Here is a 17240-nt window from a genome sequence, read left to right on the forward strand (position 1 = left end):
GTTCTTGCTCTTCTTCACAAATGTAGCTGTTAATACTTTTAATAACACAAATAAATTATTTTTCATGCATTTGATGTTTTATTTATTGTATTATGTATTTTTTCAGTTCTCCGTACACCTATAATACAGTATAACATTCAATGTCATATTGATTGATTTATTGTGTGTATTTATCATAATAAAGTAATAACACTTGAAAGAGGCAATTCGTCATGTGTACAATAATAGTATCATACTGATGATACTATTTTTGTTACTTCAGTAAAAGATACATATTTGCTCACTCCTTCACAGACCTGATCAACATTTATTTTTCATAAACAAAAACATAACTTTTCATGCATTCAATGTCATATTGATTGATTTATTGTGTTGTGTATTTATCATAATGCAGTAATGACATTGAAAATAGGTAATTCTTCAAGAGTATAATACACTTGATAGTATCATACTGGTGATATCATTAGGCATTTTCAAACAATAGTATTTTTAGTGTTACTAAAGTAAAAGATACAGATTTGCTCACACTCCTTCACAGACCTGATCCACATTTATTTTTCATAAATAAAAACATAATTTTTCAAGCATTCAGTGTCATATTGATGTATTCATTGTGTTGTGTATTTATCATAATGCAGTAATGACACTGAAAAGAGGCCATTCGTCATGAGTATAATAATAGTATCCTACTGATGATACTTTTTTTAGGAATCTTTCACATTATAGTATTGTTAGAGTTACTTAAGTAAAAGATACATATTTGCTCACTCCTTCACAGACCTCATCAACATTTTTTTTTCATGAACAAAAACATAACTTTTCATGCATTCAATGTCATATTGATGTATTTGTGTTGTGTATTCATCATAATGCAGTAATGACACCAAAAATAGGTAATTCTTCATGAGTATAATATACTTGATAGTATCATACTGGTGCTATTATTAAGCATTTTCAAACTATAGCGTTGTTAGTGTTACTTATGTAAAAGATAAATATTTGCTCACGGACCCAATCCACATTTATTTTTCATAAATAAAACAATGTTTGATGCATTCAATATCATATTTATGTATTCATTGTTTTTAGGCCATTCTCCAATTAGTATAATATAATAATTGTCAGTGTTACTTAAGTAAAATATAAATATTTGCCCACACTCCTTCACAGACCTGATCCACATTTATTTTTCATAAATAAAAACATAATTTTTCATGCATTCAGTGTCATATTGATGTATTCATTGTGTTGTGTATTTATAATGATGCAGTAATGACACTCAAAAGAGGCCATTCTCCATGAGTATAATATACTTGATAGTATCATACTGTTGATACTATCATTAGGCATTTTCGTACTATATATTTGTCAGTGTTATTTAAGTAAAATATACATATTTGCCCACGGACCCAATCCACATTTATTTTTCATAAATAAAACAATGTTTGATGCATTCAATATCATATTGATGTATTCATTTTTTGAGGCCATTCTCCAATTAGTATAATATAATAATTGTCAGTGTTACTTAAGTAAAATATACATATTTGCCCACACTCCTTCACAGACCTGATCCACATTTATTTTTCATAAATAAAAACCAAATTTTTCATGAATTCAGTGTCATATTGATGTATTCATTGTGTTGAGGCCATTCTCCATGAGTATAATATACTCGATAGTATCATACTGCTGATATTATCATTATGAATCATCACATTATAGTATTGCCAGTGTTACGTAAGGGAAAGATAAATATTTGCTCACACTCCTGCATCATATTTCACCCCAGTTAAACTCGCCCACTGTCCGTGCCTTTATTGTGAAGGTGCGTGCCGGACATCCGTGTTCCCCCGGGCTGCCGCTGCTCCTCGGTGCTGAAGCTGCTTCTCTCCCCGGCTGCACGTCGCTCCGAGCGGCTTATTAACGCCCGGAGTTCACCCTAAAAGCCGGGTCGCTTCCTCAGCGGGAGGGTGGAGCTCTCCGCACCCGGGACCAGGTGGCTGACTGCCGGCCACGGACCTGCCGGACATGTCCTGAGCAGCTCGGCTGAAGCGCGGAGCCTCCGTGGGGGACGCTGCTCGGATGTAGCATGTTAGCTAGCAGCTAGCACCGTGTACACACAGCGTTTTGTTCCGGACCGGACGGACCCTGCATGACAAGCCGATGCTAACCCCGGAGGAGGCGCAGGAACCGCGGGTGTTTGCTTGAAGGACGAGTCGAGGATCCCTCCCGGTTGTCAACCCTCCAGCCCCGGGGTCGACCGATCTTAATGGCCGGAAATCCGAGGAGGGGCGCCGGACTCATCGGCCTGATGAAGGACGCCTTCCAGCCGCACCAGCAGCCGCTGCAGCCGCACCAACCTGCCGTGGTGGACAAGAAGATGGTGGAGAAGTGCTGGAAGCTCATGGACAAGGTATCGATCCTTTAATCACGACTGGAAATACACGTTTTAAACGTAAATGCTGGAGCTGAAGCTGCCACGTCCCTGTTTTCTCCAGCATCATCATTGTGGTCACATTTGTTTGTGTATAACCTGAAGTTTTATACGAGTTAAACACACATTTACCCCTTCACTTCCTGTGGATCTGACTTTATATACAATGATAAACTGTACTACTACAAGCCTTTTGCATTAGCATTACTCTTACACATCTTTTTAGAAACATAATTGGCATTTAAATCCACATTTACCCCTTCACTTACTGTAGATCTGACTTTATATACAGTAGCAAACACTGCTGTTAATGCTCACTGCATTATATTTACTCTCTCACATTCATACAGAAAGATATTTGACATTTAACTTCATATTTCACCTTCAACTAATGTAAATCTGATTATTTTAAACGAGAAACAATACTTTGAAAGCCTATTGCATTAGATTTACTCACACATTTGTACAGAAAGATATTTGACATTAAAATTCACATTTCCCCTTCACCTCATGTGGAACTGACTATATATACAGAATCAAACACTGCTGTTAATGCTCATTACATTAGATTTACTATCACACATTTATTCAGAAAGATATTTGACATTTAACTTCATTATTCACCTTCAACTAGTGTGAATCAGACTTTATTTAAAACGAGAAACAATACTACTACAAGCCTTTGGCATTATATTTACCCTTGCACATCTTTTTAGAAACATAATTGGCATTTAAATTCACAGTTCACTTCATTTGGTCTGACTTTATATACAATAGCAAACACTGCTGTTAATGCTCAGTGCCTTAGATTTACTATCACACATCTTTATAGAAACATAATTGGCATTTAAATTCACATTTCCCCTTCAACTACTGTGGATCTGACTTTATATTAAATGAGAAACTGTACTGGTACAAGCCTTTTGCATTAGATTTACTCTCACACATATTTTTAGACAGATATTTGACATTTAAATTCACCTTCAAATACTGTGAATCTGACTTCATTTAAAACGAGAAACAATACTGTTAACGCCTATTGCAGTAGATTCACTCTCACACATTCATACAGAAAGATATTTGACATTTAAAGTCACCTTTCCCCTTCAACCACTGTGGGTCTGACTTTATATAAAATGAGAAACTGTACTACTACAAGCCTTGCGCATTAGATTTACTCTAACACATCTTTATACAAAGAAAATTGGCATTTGAATGCACATTTTACCTTCAACAAGTGTGATTCTGACTTAATTTAAATCGAGAAACAATACTATTAAAGCCTATTGCATTAGATTTACTCTCACAAATTTATACAGAAAGATATTTGATATTAAAATTCACATTTACCCCTTCACTTCCTGTGGATCTGACTTTATATACAATGATAAACTGTACTACTACAAGCCTTTTGCATCTCTACACATCTTTTTAGAAACATAATTGGCATTTAAATCCACATTTACCCCTTCACCTGCTGTGGATCTGACTTTATATACAGTAGGAAACACTGATGTTAATGCTCATTGCATTAGATTTACTCTCACATTCATACAGACAGATATTTGACATTTAAAGTCACATTTCCCCTTCAACTACTGTGGGTCTGACTTTATTTAAAACGAGAAACAATACTATTACAGCCTACTGCATTAGATTTACTCTCACACATTCATACAGAAAGATATTTGACATTTAAAGTCACATTTCCCCTTCACCTCATTTGGTTCTGACTTTATATACAATAGCAAACACTGCTGTTAATGCTCTTTGCATTAGATTTACTCTCACACATTCATACAGAAAAATATTTGACATTAAAATTCACATTTCCCCTTCGACTACTGTGGATCTGACTTTATATTAAATGAGAAACTGTACTGGTACAAGCCTTTGCATTAGATTTACTCTCACAAATCTTTTTAGAGAGATAATTGGCATTTAAATTCACATTTCACCTTCAACTAGTGTGAATCTGACTTTATTTAAATCGAGAAACAATACTATTACAGCCTATTGCAGTAGATTTACTCTCACACATTTATACAGAAAGATATTTGACATTTAAATTCACATTTCCCCTTCACCTACTGTGAATCCGACCTTATATATAAAATGAAACACTACTCCCAAAACCCATATCGATAGATTAGCTGTTGCATCCATAAAGAAATATATATTTTGATATCTAATTTTGCTTATAGACTTGTTGAGCTCCCTCTTTTTGGGGCAAACTGAATCCCAAACCAACTGGACGTGCAGCGGACGCTCTGGATTCATGATCTGATTAGCCTAATTTATAATGAATTGGGTCACAGTGGCACTAATCTCTTTATGATTGTGCAATAGACTTAGTGGAAAACGCACTATATTTGGTATTAGATTAAGAGGTAGCGCCTGTGTGCCGTGGGGGGGGGGTTTTGTACAGTATCGCTGGCTGTCACACTAACTGCAGCTGAGAAGAAAGTGGAGAGAGAGGGACGAGGAGATTAATTCAGGAGCCCTGGATTAAAAAAGCGACACCATCACAGAGACGTGTTATGATATAACCTCGCCCGTCTGTACGTGGCTGTGCTTCCTCATTGACAACCACAGTGTTAATGTGTCATCGATGTCACGTGGCGCCCACTGATCCCTTTCGCTGTTTGACCTTCTTAAAACTTTTGATATCTCCACGTTACATGATTCCTCGTATGATCAAGAAGTGACTGAATCGGTATCGGAGAATGTTTGTGAGTTCTGTCTGATGAGATGCACAAGAGTGAAGAAGATTATCTTTTTTTTAAAATCTATATTCACATACATTTCCCCAATGTTTGCATGTACATATTACAAATAGTCCTATTATTTTGACCTTTTTTAATTCACCTTCATATTCCTGTGGCTCTTTCCCCTCCGCTGCTGCAGTACGTTATTAGTTTGCTATCGAGTGTCATGTTGTTGAGCAAAGCAAACATTAAAAGCACACAGAGCGTCGCTGTCACTATTTATTCATTAACATCTGCTGTAAAAAAAAAAGAGAGAAGCCCGCCAACCCTCCTTGTTCCTGTTTTCACCGCCTGAACAGAAAGTAAAATGCCCTCAAAGTTCGTTTTAAAATAAACAGCGGAACTTAGAATTCACAGTCTGCTTTCACAGTCTACAGGTGTGAAGTAATTAAGTCAGCGACATGTTTGAGGAACTTTGAGTCCAGGTTGATTAAAACACATCTCCAAAACCATGTCACAGTAAAATACATGCATGTACATTTCGGGCCCCTGATGCTTCTGTCCCTCTAGTCCTGCATATCACAACGTGGCTCAGACCGTTATTGTTTCTAAGAGTAAAAACATTCTATTCACAGAGTTAATTGCTGAGTTTGAGGAATGCGGCCGTGTTGCTGTAGCAGCGTCGGATCAGGAGGCGTCAGATCTGCTCTCACCTTCTACAGAAAACGCTGACAAATTGTAAAATTATTACCCAGAATGTCTAGTTAACAGACCAGACTTTTACAGAACTAAAGTGCAGAGGAGAAAAGGAAATCCTCCTACATGTTCTTATTTGAAATAGACCTATTGTCTTTTAATAACTTTTAGTGGTTTACTAACTGGCATACGACATGAAGAAAAGTGAACTATCAAGTTGCTAAGTATTTTATTAGACATGAAACCAGCTTTATTTCATTAATGCAGTTGTTTTTGTTCACACTTAAACTGTCAAACTATCAGGATGTGAAGAGTGTATTTAGATTCAGTTCATATTTGTGACTGATGGTAAAGATACTCCAACTTCCTCAGTGCTGCTAAATTAATATTTGAGTTTATTTGAATTGCACTAACCAGCCTCTCAGGTGTAATTTTGATTTATTGATAAGTTGATTGGATCGTTGTTGACTGATCGTGATCAGGTTCTGGAGATTTAACTTCCCTCAGACTTGTGAGATACTTTCAGAGCTGTAACAGTTCAGGAGTTACTGTCCTAACATTGTTTTTAGGAATTTCTCCCACTAGGACCAGTTAAAAGCTACTTTTATCTTTGGATTGTTTAAGTGTTTCCAGTGACATAATGTCATTAGGTCTAGTGTTCAGTATTATCATTTGGGCAAACCCCAGCTTTGCAGACAAGGAAGTTTAATATGTAGGTTTGTTAACACATTTATTCTCCCATGGTAACTTATATAAACATTATATTTGACTGAATTCATTTAATTTCATGAATTCAGTCAAATATTCATTTCATGTTTCATTTTGTTTGAGTCTCATCTGGCCATTGTGTTTCCTATCCAGGTGGTACGTCTGTGCCAGAACCCCAAGGTGGCGCTGAAGAACAGCCCCCCCTACATCCTGGACCTGCTCCCGGACACGTACCAGCACCTCCGCACCATTCTGTCCCGGTACGAGGGCAAGATCGAGATCCTCGGGGAAAACGAGTATTTCCGCGTGGTCATGGAGAACCTGACCAACAAGACGAAGCAGACGATGAGTCTCTTCAAGGAAGCAAAGGAGAGGATGTTCGAGGAGAACTCTCAGCCCAGGTAAGCTGCTCTCGAACATGCACTGAAGTCTGGACATTTCATGGAGGGGCTGAATGCGAGAACACTTATCTGCGAGTCAGTTGGTCGTGGCAATTTCCACAATAATCCCACTACCAACGAGAAAACGAGACTCAAAACTCTCTTACAGTATTGTCACACTTTAATGCTCAGAGCATGGTACATACCACAGGGTTGAGTCTGTAATATGCACACCAGATAGGAAACAGTTCACTGTCTTTATACATTGGCTAACCCCTCCCATTCTGGAGGGGACTGTTACAGGACAGGTTGAGATCTTTGAATCACATCAAAACAACAATGCCTAGTCTAGCAATCAGAGCAATGCATTCAGTAGTAAGGGGCTGTGTCTAGAGGAAATCAGGTGACAGTGTAAATGTTAATCAGGCCAATAAACATTCAGTTTCTACAGGAAAGACGGCATGATCAGAGATACATTGTCTAGAGGAAATGATGGTTACAGTGGCTATGGTAATCAAGTCAATACACATTCAATAGTAAAGGAGACAGCATGATAAAGGTTACATTAACATAGAGAAAACCAGGTTACTGTCTACAGATTCAATTGTGATCAAACAGACGGGAAATACATGATTATTATGGTCAACTGTTATATTTCCTTTACAGTTGCTGCAGAGCTTTTACTGCCAGCTCTTTTATCTTTAATGTCTGAGTCCACCCAAGTGAGAATACGGCAGGAAAATGTCCAGAAAAGATTCATTCCGAGTGAGTGGACATGATGAAAATGTTTCCAACGTGCAGTGGACCCAAACAGAGACGTAGACGTCAACTTGGTTTAAGAGCTTTCGGAGATGAGGGTCAATGTTGATGTTCTATAAACACAAACACTGTTTTCCGCAGTGGAATTCATACGTCACGTCCCTCCTCCTGCATGCTCCACACACACGTCACCTCTTTGTCTGGATGTTCTGGACATTTCCCTGTTAATGTGAAAACAGTCCGACTGGGTCACGCGGCTGCTGCGCTCTTCATATGTGAAAGACAAAGTCGGGACATTTTCCGGAACTCAAACGACCGTAGTCTCATGTCTGGATGTAGTGTTATTTATTCTTGAAGGGGAAATACATGAGGATCTGGCAGAAGAAAGGAGCTGTGAAGTGTTTGAGTAACTGACAGATTGAGCTAATCATGATTTGAGCTGGTACCATATCCATAAAATTGATTCTGAAAATCCGTATTGTTTAAAACCTCTTGACTTAGCAGAGCTGGAGCTGAACGCAGCTACTTCCATGTTTTAAGTGGAAAGATTTGTGCTTTAATTTAACATAAATAACACGTCTTTACACATCAGTATTGCACATAGTATTGGTTTTCAGGCTAAATGAGTGAAAACCTTTGAATGGATCCAGACTGTTGTTTGAACAAGGATGAAACAAACCTTTTCCAAACTAAAAAAGTCAGTCAGTGGGAGTTCTCTGTCCATTCTGTCTGTGTTACTGTTTTATTTCCAGGAGACTATGAAAAACATAATTTACACACATGTCAGAGTCACTCATTCACGTTGCTCCGGCCCAGTTGGTGAACAGCTCCTCTGTCGGCGGTGACCCATTGAGATAATTATTGTACAAGTTTGGGCTTTGACCACCAGATCTAAAGAAAGACACAGACTCTGTCACGGCTTTGTGACGACTGTGAAAAACACCACACGGCTATTTGAAGTTTCTGAAAAGTTTTTTCCACTTTCCATCACTGTGATGAAACGCAACTCGTGACATTTTTCCAAGCGTTGACCAGCGGTGCGATCTGAATGAAAATCACTCAACTGTGTGATGTAGCCGCGATGAAACTGTCGCAACCGTGCCCACTTCCTCTGTTTCTGAGAAAAAGTCATGACTCGGCTAAAGTTCATCCTTCCTCCTCTCAGATTTTTATCAAGTGTTTCCACTGCTAACTATACACTACACAATTATATCATAAGAGTGTAAGAATGCAGAGGACACACAGCACAATAAACCATCTTTACAAAAACATATCGAACATGAAAACCGCTCTGACCCAGGTCGACTGATTCTGAAAGCAACTTTGATAGTTCAATCTAAACGTGCTAATACGTCCTGAATGTGTTTCCTTGTGATCAAATATCACTTCCCGGCTCTATGTGCTTAAAAAAACTACACACATTTCTGTTCGCAAAAAAACAAATTATGATTTTTTGAGTCAGTCTGGGTTTAAGGATGTGTGCGATGTCACAACAGCCACATGTGAATGTGTTCTGCTTTTTGCTTGAACGGAAAAAAACCCCGCAACGACACAAAATGTTCAGGCGTATTTTGGCAAACGTGGAATCATTAAAGACATCTAAGATATTTAAAAAAGTGAAAAAGTTATTACCCAGAATGTCTATTGCAAGTATATAGTTAACAGACCAGACTTTTACAGAACTTATGTGCAGAGGAGAAAAGGAAATCCACCTGCATGTTGCTAAAAGTTCTTATTTGAAATAGACCTATTGTCTTTTAATAACTTTTAGTGGTTTACTAACTGGCATACGTTTTGTACATGAAAAAAAGTGAACTATCAAGTTCCTTAGTATTTTATTAGACATGAAACCAGCTTCAGTTGTTTTTGTTCACACTTAAACTGTCAAACTATCAGGATGTGAAGAGGGTATTTCGATTTTTGGCAAAATCTAGAATCATTAAAGACATCTAAGATATTTAAAAAAGTGAAACAATTATTACCCAGAATGGCTATTGCAAGTATATAGTTAACAGACCAGACTTTTACAGAACTTATGTGCAGAGGAGAAAAGGAAATCCACCTACATGTTGCTAAAAGTTCCTTTTTGAAATGGACCTATTGTCTTTTAATAACTTTTAGTGGTTTACTAACTGGCATACGTTTTGTACATAAAAAAAGTGAACTACCAAGTTCCTAAGTATTTTATTAGACATGAAACCAGCTTTATTTCATTAATGCAGTTGTTTTTGTTCACACTTAAACTGTCAAACTATCAGGATGTGAAGAGGGTATTTCGATTTTTGGCAAATCTAGAATCATTAAAGACATCTAAGATATTTAAAAAAGTGAAAATAGTCTTTTCACCATTTGACCCCCGCCTAATAAAATAAATGGAAAAAGTGAGTGTGAAATATTTGTTTGTGGTTGACTGATTGGTTCCTGTATTAATTTGAGTTCTCTCTCTCTCTTCTTCTTCTCTCACTCAGGCGGAACCTCACCAAGCTGTCTCTGATCTTCAGTCACATGCTGGCCGAGCTGAAAGCCATCTTCCCCAACGGCCTGTTTCAGGGCGACAACTTCCGGATCACCAAAGCTGACGCGGCTGAATTTTGGAGAAGGTCGTTCGGGGACAAGTGAGTTTCTGCTTTATTGAATATTTAAATAAGTTGAAAGAAATTAACTGGAGGAACTAGTATTTGAACTGGTATTTTAATGAATTAAAAAGCACAGGTTTGTGCTTGTACTTTTCTATGTGAATTTCTGTAAATCTGAAGTTTTAATGTATTCATTTTGCAAATCTGCACCTGTACTTTCTTGATTAGATTTAATACAGAAAATCTTAGTTTTTCTTGATGTTTGGATTCCTATAAAAACCTGTTGCTTCCTGTTCCCCTCCCGCCCGTGAAGGACCATCGTGCCCTGGAGGACATTCCGTCAGGCTCTTCACGAGTTCCACCCGATCAGCTCGGGCCTGGAGGCCATGGCCCTGAAGTCCACCATCGACCTCACCTGCAACGACTACATCTCCGTCTTTGAGTTTGACATCTTCACCAGGCTCTTCCAGGTAAACCTGATAAACGTGTTTTAAACTATGAACCAGCTCTACAAAAGCCCTGGTGTGTAAATTATGCATAGATGGTAGATTTTCACTTAAAATAAAAATAACGCAGTGTTAGAGGGATGAATCGTTTCCAATTTGAGAATCCGATGTGTCGGAGAAGACATTCATTGACACAAGACGGTCAGTGCATGTTGGGTCATCATGATTTAAGTGAGTCCAGGATTCCACAGAGGCTCTTTTCAAGTGGAGCAATGTAAATACCATGAATATTTTTGTTTCTATTACATAAAATGTCCAAAAAACTCAGAGGGACTCACTGCCATCCCGACCAATCCTGAATGTGACATTGCTGCATTTCTAAGCATCTTCCCACCACTTGTTGATCAGAGGAACAAGGTTCTTTTAATGTCTCAATGGTGGTGGATTTAAATAACCTGGAGACTTGATGTAATAATTAAGTTTTCTGTGTGTGTGTTTGTGTTGTAGCCATGGTCGTCTCTTCTAAGGAACTGGAACAGTCTGGCCGTCACTCACCCTGGTTACATGGCCTTCCTGACCTATGATGAGGTCAAGGCCCGACTGCACCGGTTCATCCACAAACCTGGCAGGTGAGACGAAGAGTGATGGTCCCAACAGTCACATTCTCCAACGGCAGCAAACATGTGATTTGCATGTGAACACTGTCTGCCTGCAGTTTGTTTACATCGTTGTCGTTCTTTCCTTCAGTTACATCTTCAGGCTGAGCTGCACCCGGCTCGGCCAGTGGGCGATCGGCTACGTGACGGCTGATGGGAACATCCTGCAGACCATCCCCCATAACAAACCCCTTTTCCAAGCCCTCATTGATGGATACAGAGAAGGATTGTGAGTCCCACTACAAACCAGTGTCTGAGCACCAACATGCATGTTTTGTCAGTATAGGATGTTATAGTTTATACTTGCCTCCAGGGACAGGTTGGAAAAGATAAGCCATTGCCATAATGACCCCGGAAAATCAATTTTTATTTAGAACAGAGAAGGATAATCATTGTGAATTGATAACAGTGGGGATAGAGGCATTACGTTGGTTTGTTCTGGTTAAATCTGTTTTTAAAAACACCGCTGCAGTATAATACACTTCTTTTCTCCTGATCAAAACAATTATTCTTTAACAATAAATAGCTTAAAACATTAGTTCAGAAAAGATCCAGAAAGTGAAGCTAATGTGGAGGTATCTGTATTCAGAAACCTTTATGCTCTTGAATGACCAGCAGAGGGCAACTCTGCTCGTCGTTTGAATAAATACTGAACTGTGTGTGTGTGTGTGTGTGTGTGTTTCTTTAGCTATCTGTTCCCTGATGGCCGTGCACAGAACCCAGACCTCACCGGGCTGTGTGAACCGTCTCCACAGGACCACATCAAAGTTACTCAGGTTTGACCCGGTTTGTTTTTCATCAGCAAACACATAAGTTCCACGTTTGGCAAACTAGTGCCACCGTGCTACACTACAACAAGTCTTCCATACAAACAGCTTGTGACTCCTCCTCTTCCTCCTCTGCCCCTGCAGGAGCAGTACGAGCTGTACTGTGAGATGGGCTCCACCTTCCAGCTCTGTAAGATTTGTGCAGAGAACGACAAGGACGTGAAGATCGAGCCCTGCAGGCACCTGATGTGCACGTCCTGTCTGACCGCCTGGCAGGTGAGACTGGAATGATCTCCTGTATGTTTCAGTCTCATATCTGCAAAGATCTTATCTTGCTAAACTGTAAAATGTGTGTCCCTGTGTCTTCTACCAGGAGTCGGAGGGTCAAGGCTGCCCGTTTTGTCGCTGTGAGATCAAAGGCACGGAGCCCATCGTCGTGGACCCCTTCCACCCGAAACTGGGCGGGGCTTCGTTCGCTGGCTTCCAGGTGTCCAGCAGAGCAGAGGCTGCTGGGAACGACGATGAAGACGACGATCGCCTGGAGGACCAGCACCTGGTCATGAGCAGGCTGGCCTGCGCCAAGGTTAGAGGACAACACACACACACACACACGCACAGACACACAGACACACAGACACACACACACACACACGCACACACACACACAGACACACACACAGACACACACACAGACACACACACAGACACACACAGACACACACAGACACACACAGACACACACACACACAGACACACACACAGACACACACACAGACACACACAGACACACACAGACACACACACACACAGACACAGACACACACACACACACACACACACAGACACACACACACACACAGACACACACACACACACACACACACACACACACACACACACAATATCAGGAAGCGCAACTCAAATCTCCTTCTGGTTCCATGCAGCATCTGTAATGGTGTGTGTGTCTGTGCTCAGGTGGAACGTCCACCATCTCCAGTGTCCCAGCTGCCCCCGGTGCCCCCCCGACTGGACCTCTTGCAGCAGAGACCCTGCACCTCCCACAGTGCACTGGCCCAGGGAGCCACAGCCAAGGTGTGTGTGTTTGTGTGTTAGTGTGTAAGTGTGTTGTGCTGCAGCTCCACCATGAAACCACAGACTCACCAAAACCTCCAGCTTCTCCCAGAGTTTAAAGGATGTGTGTGTTTACTGTGTGTGTCTGTGTGTGTCTTCTGTGCAGATGGGAGCGACTCACAGAGACAAGCCTCTACCTCTGCCTCCATCCCTGAGAGAGTTGCCCCCTCCTCCCCCCCCGGAGCGCCCCTCCATGGTCGGCCAGGACTCCAGACTCCAGAGGAGACCCCTGCCCTCCACCCCCGACCAGCCGGCCTGGGCCTCCAACTACATGGTCCCGCGTCCCGCCACCAAGGCCCCCCCGCTGGCCCTGTCCTCCACGCCTCAGGGCGGCGAGCTCAGCGGAGAGGGAAGCAAACTTCAGTCGGCCACCAACGCCGTCTACTGTCTGGCTGCCAGGTAGGGAGCGCCGCTGGTGGGGGGGGTGTAGTGGACAGGAAGTAACACAGGGAGACAGGAACTGAGGAAGAGCAAATTTGCCTCGGCTCTCACGCTACACAGTTTTCCACTTGCCGACAAATTTTGGAACTGGCTGACAAGCCTTAATTTTTAAACGGTTACATTTACATAAAAGTTTGTGATGTGGTCTGAGCCTCAATGTTATATTGTCTAAGTCAGTTTTGTATTTTCAATGTTAATGTTTACATGTCCTCAGATTTATCTTAAATGAATCTAATTCATAAACTACAAAACAGAATCCCTCATTACTTTGTGTTTCCTGTGTGTGATCAGGTCTCTGCCGGCTTCATCCGTGTTGAGCTGCGAGTTGTCGTCCTCTGACTGCGAGGAGAACGAGTACATGAGTCCCACCTCCCTCCCGGTCGCTGGTGCACCCTGGGTAATCACAGGCTCTCTGGTGCCCCCCCCGCCGACACAGGCAAACCAACACAACGACATCAGGTAAACAGGAGAACACCCAGTTTACACAGATTATTATGTGTCCATGTTGACATGATTCTGTGCTGTCAATTTCCTGTTGTAGCAAATATCTGGTGCTGTGCTTTGAGTGTCCACCAGGGAGCGCTGTTTGTCCAGAGTTGCTCCAGTTGTAAACCCTTCAACACATCCTTTACATTATTTTTCCCCCAGTTTAGAAATGGAATTCTTTGAGGAGAATATAAAAGAATCTACAATACTAAAATTAAATGAAGATTGAAAAGAAATGCTTTAAAATTCTCATGTTTTTGTCTGCAGAAGATGTGAAATAGACTGATTTATTATCCCATTTTAAACATTGTTTTATTCCAAATACTAGATATCTACTCTTTTACTTCCACTGGAATATATCCCTGATCATACAATGTTCTCATCACATCTTCAAACATGTGATGAGTGGTTTTCAAATGACATTTTTCTTTATTTGGGATATTTTCAATGATCTAATACTAATCTCAAGTACAAGCATGGAAATAAAAAGATTATTTTTCATTCCCCCCCACCTCCTAGAAAAGGAATTCTTTGAGGAGAATATGAAAGAATCTTAGATGCTTATCCGAAATGAAGATTGAAAAGAAATGCTCGAATGCGTGGAAAAGTCTTGTTCTTAATTTATTATCTCACAATGTTTTATTCCAAATAATAGATCTACTCTTTTATTTCTACTGAAATAAATCCCTCATCATACAATGTCCTCATCACGTCTTCAGACATGTGATGCGTGGATTTAAAATGTTATTGTTTTACACACGTTTTTCCTTATTTAGGATATTCTCAATGATACTAATACTAATTCCAAATACAACAATGGAAATAAAAAGACAAAGGTTTGCACGATTACAGTTCCTGTGAAGACCAGAAACAAAGAATAACTTATAACACTTCTCCTGAATGATTTGTTTTCCTCTGTGTGTGTCTGAGCAGTGAGGCGGCTGACAGCGACTCTGATGACCCTCAGGTCTACGAGTCCATGTTTAACATCCAGGCTCAGGCTGGGTCCTGTGACACAGCACAGACGTCTGATCTGGGTAAAAACACAATGAAATGTCCTTTCACCAGTATGACCCTGTATGGATTCTCTCATATGAAGGCTTGTCGCTGCCTGTCCTCATCACGGTGTTGTATGTATTTCAGACCAACCTCCACCTCCAGCAGCCGTCCCTCAGGACCTGAAGGACGACTCGAGTGAGGAGGACATTTACGAGTACGACTGCCCCCGACCGGTCGTCCCTCCTGCGCCGACCAGGAGAACCGTGTCCGATATGAGCGGCTCCTCCTCCTCCTCCTCCTCAGCTGCCTTCAGCAGCCTCAGCATGGACGGGCCTGTGGAAGCAAGTATGTGTCTCCACCAGGTTTCTTCTACAAGGTTTTTGGAAATCCTCTCAGCACATTGACCTGCTGACATGAGTGAAGGGAGAAGTTATCATGTGACTGAATGATTACAATGTGTTTCATGATGGTTTCTGATCACAGCTACGAATCCAAAAACCCAAAGGCCAGACATTGTTCTTACAAGCTGCTATTCATCATCTTCAGGGTTCCTATGGTCATGAAAAACCTGGAAAAGTCATAGAATTGTAAAATGTGTATTTCCAGGCCGGGAAAAGTCATGGAAAACAATAACATCCCAAACGTTTTGGAAATGTGTATTTGGAAAAGAAATGCGCTCAAAATATAAGCAGGCATACTTGGGTTTGTGTCATTTAAGGTGAACTGAATGCCTTGGAATTTGCATTGTTAGTTTAAATACTACATTTCGTCACTTTTTCACATGTATACACCGAGATTTCACAAAATGTTTGGTCATAGGAATTTGGTTTAAAGTTATTGAAAAGTCATGTAAAAGTCATGGAAATCCATTGGTCAAAATGTGTATGAACCCTGATCTTGTAAAACTAAAATCAGTTTAACATCCACACCCTTCCTCCTCCTCACTGACTCGTCTTCTTCACCGTGTGTCTCCAGGTATGTTTGCCGCAGCCGTGGAACCTGAACGCCCCCCCAAGCCCCTCCCCCGGCGAGCCAACTCTGACCGGCGGCCTCGGCCGATCAACCGTGAATACCCTGCTCCTTTACCAGACCTCCCTGCTCCCTCCTCTGACTCCCCTCCTCCTCCTGCTGATCCTCCTGCTCCTCCTCCTCCTCCTGCTCCTGCTCCTCTTCCTCCTGCTCCTCTTCCTCCCGCTCCTCTTCCTCAAGCTTCTCCTGCGGCGGCGGGGGCGGGCCCTGGCAGCGTGGCGCTGAACGGAGAGATCGAGTGCCTGGTGTCTCAGGGCTACTCCATCCAGGACATCCAGAAAGCTCTGATGATCGCCCAGAACAACCTGGAGACGGCCAAGAACATCCTGCGCGAGTTTGTCACCATCCCCTCGGCGACGCACATCGCCACATAGTCGCCGCGGTGACGCTCGTCCTCTCCTCGTGCCCTCTGTCTTCACTCTGTGCCATGACCGTGGATAGCATTTAACAAGCACTTTTTCTGCAGGGCCACTAGTTACTTGCCAAAAGGCTTTTCTGTGAGGAGCGATGCTGCGTTCACGTCATAGCAGAAGATGAACCAGGGAACGGAGACGTCTTCTGAATCTCTTTAATCGATAAAAAGTCCCATTTAACAAACTTCAGCAGGTTATGCTTCTCTGAGAGGAATTCTGGGGTGAAATTATAGGATTTCGATTACGCTTGTAGACAGTTTCTTTGTCTTGTTTCCTCATATTTGCCATTTTTGAGATTGACGTTTCCTTGTCCGGCGATGGCAACAGTATCTTTCTCCCGGTTCTTGTTATGACCTGAATGCAGCAAACGCAGAGAATCAAAGCCTTTGACCGTGTGCTCTCCGTAGCAGAGCTTCGACCCCTGCCGCGCTGTAGCGGCGTCCCCCCCCCCCCCCCCCCCCCGGTCCCGGCACCGCCTCTCATTAAGCTACACTGATGTCACCTCTGTGGATCGTCCTCTCCGCCGGCAGCCGCTCAGTTTGGTGCTTTCCGGGCTTCTTGGCAAAAAAATCGTGGCGTACGAAGATGTAGCGACACCCGTTGTGGTC

General features: G+C 41.5%; 1 protein-coding gene across 1 annotated transcript; it reads left to right on the top strand.

Moving 5' to 3' along the window:
• The first annotated feature begins 1887 nt into the window (after positions 1-1887).
• On the top strand, positions 1888-17047 carry LOC133019418 (E3 ubiquitin-protein ligase CBL-like). The gene is made up of 15 exons (XM_061085901.1): positions 1888-2416; positions 6703-6950; positions 10157-10303; positions 10578-10734; positions 11218-11339; positions 11458-11595; positions 12055-12142; positions 12278-12409; positions 12507-12716; positions 13109-13225; positions 13371-13663; positions 13997-14164; positions 15125-15228; positions 15335-15535; positions 16166-17047. The coding sequence occupies exons 1-15, from the start codon at positions 2273-2275 to the stop codon at positions 16591-16593; spliced, it is 2697 nt and encodes an 898-aa protein (XP_060941884.1). The 5' UTR covers positions 1888-2272; the 3' UTR covers positions 16594-17047.
• The last annotated feature ends 193 nt before the right edge of the window (positions 17048-17240 follow it).

Source organism: Limanda limanda, chromosome 14 (genome assembly GCF_963576545.1).
Source record: "Limanda limanda chromosome 14, fLimLim1.1, whole genome shotgun sequence".
NCBI classification, from domain to species: Eukaryota; Metazoa; Chordata; class Actinopteri; order Pleuronectiformes; family Pleuronectidae; genus Limanda; species Limanda limanda.

Excerpts from the sequence above, each read along its gene's own strand:
- LOC133019418 (XM_061085901.1), top strand. The coding sequence starts at position 2,273 with ATGGCCGGAAATCCGAGGAGGGGCGCCGGACTCATCGGCCTGATGAAG. Across the intron at positions 12,717-13,108 it reads GCAGGCTGGCCTGCGCCAAG|GTGGAACGTCCACCATCTCC; the intron begins GTTAGAGGACAA and ends GTCTGTGCTCAG. Across the intron at positions 15,536-16,165 it reads GGACGGGCCTGTGGAAGCAA|GTATGTTTGCCGCAGCCGTG; the intron begins GTATGTGTCTCC and ends GTGTGTCTCCAG.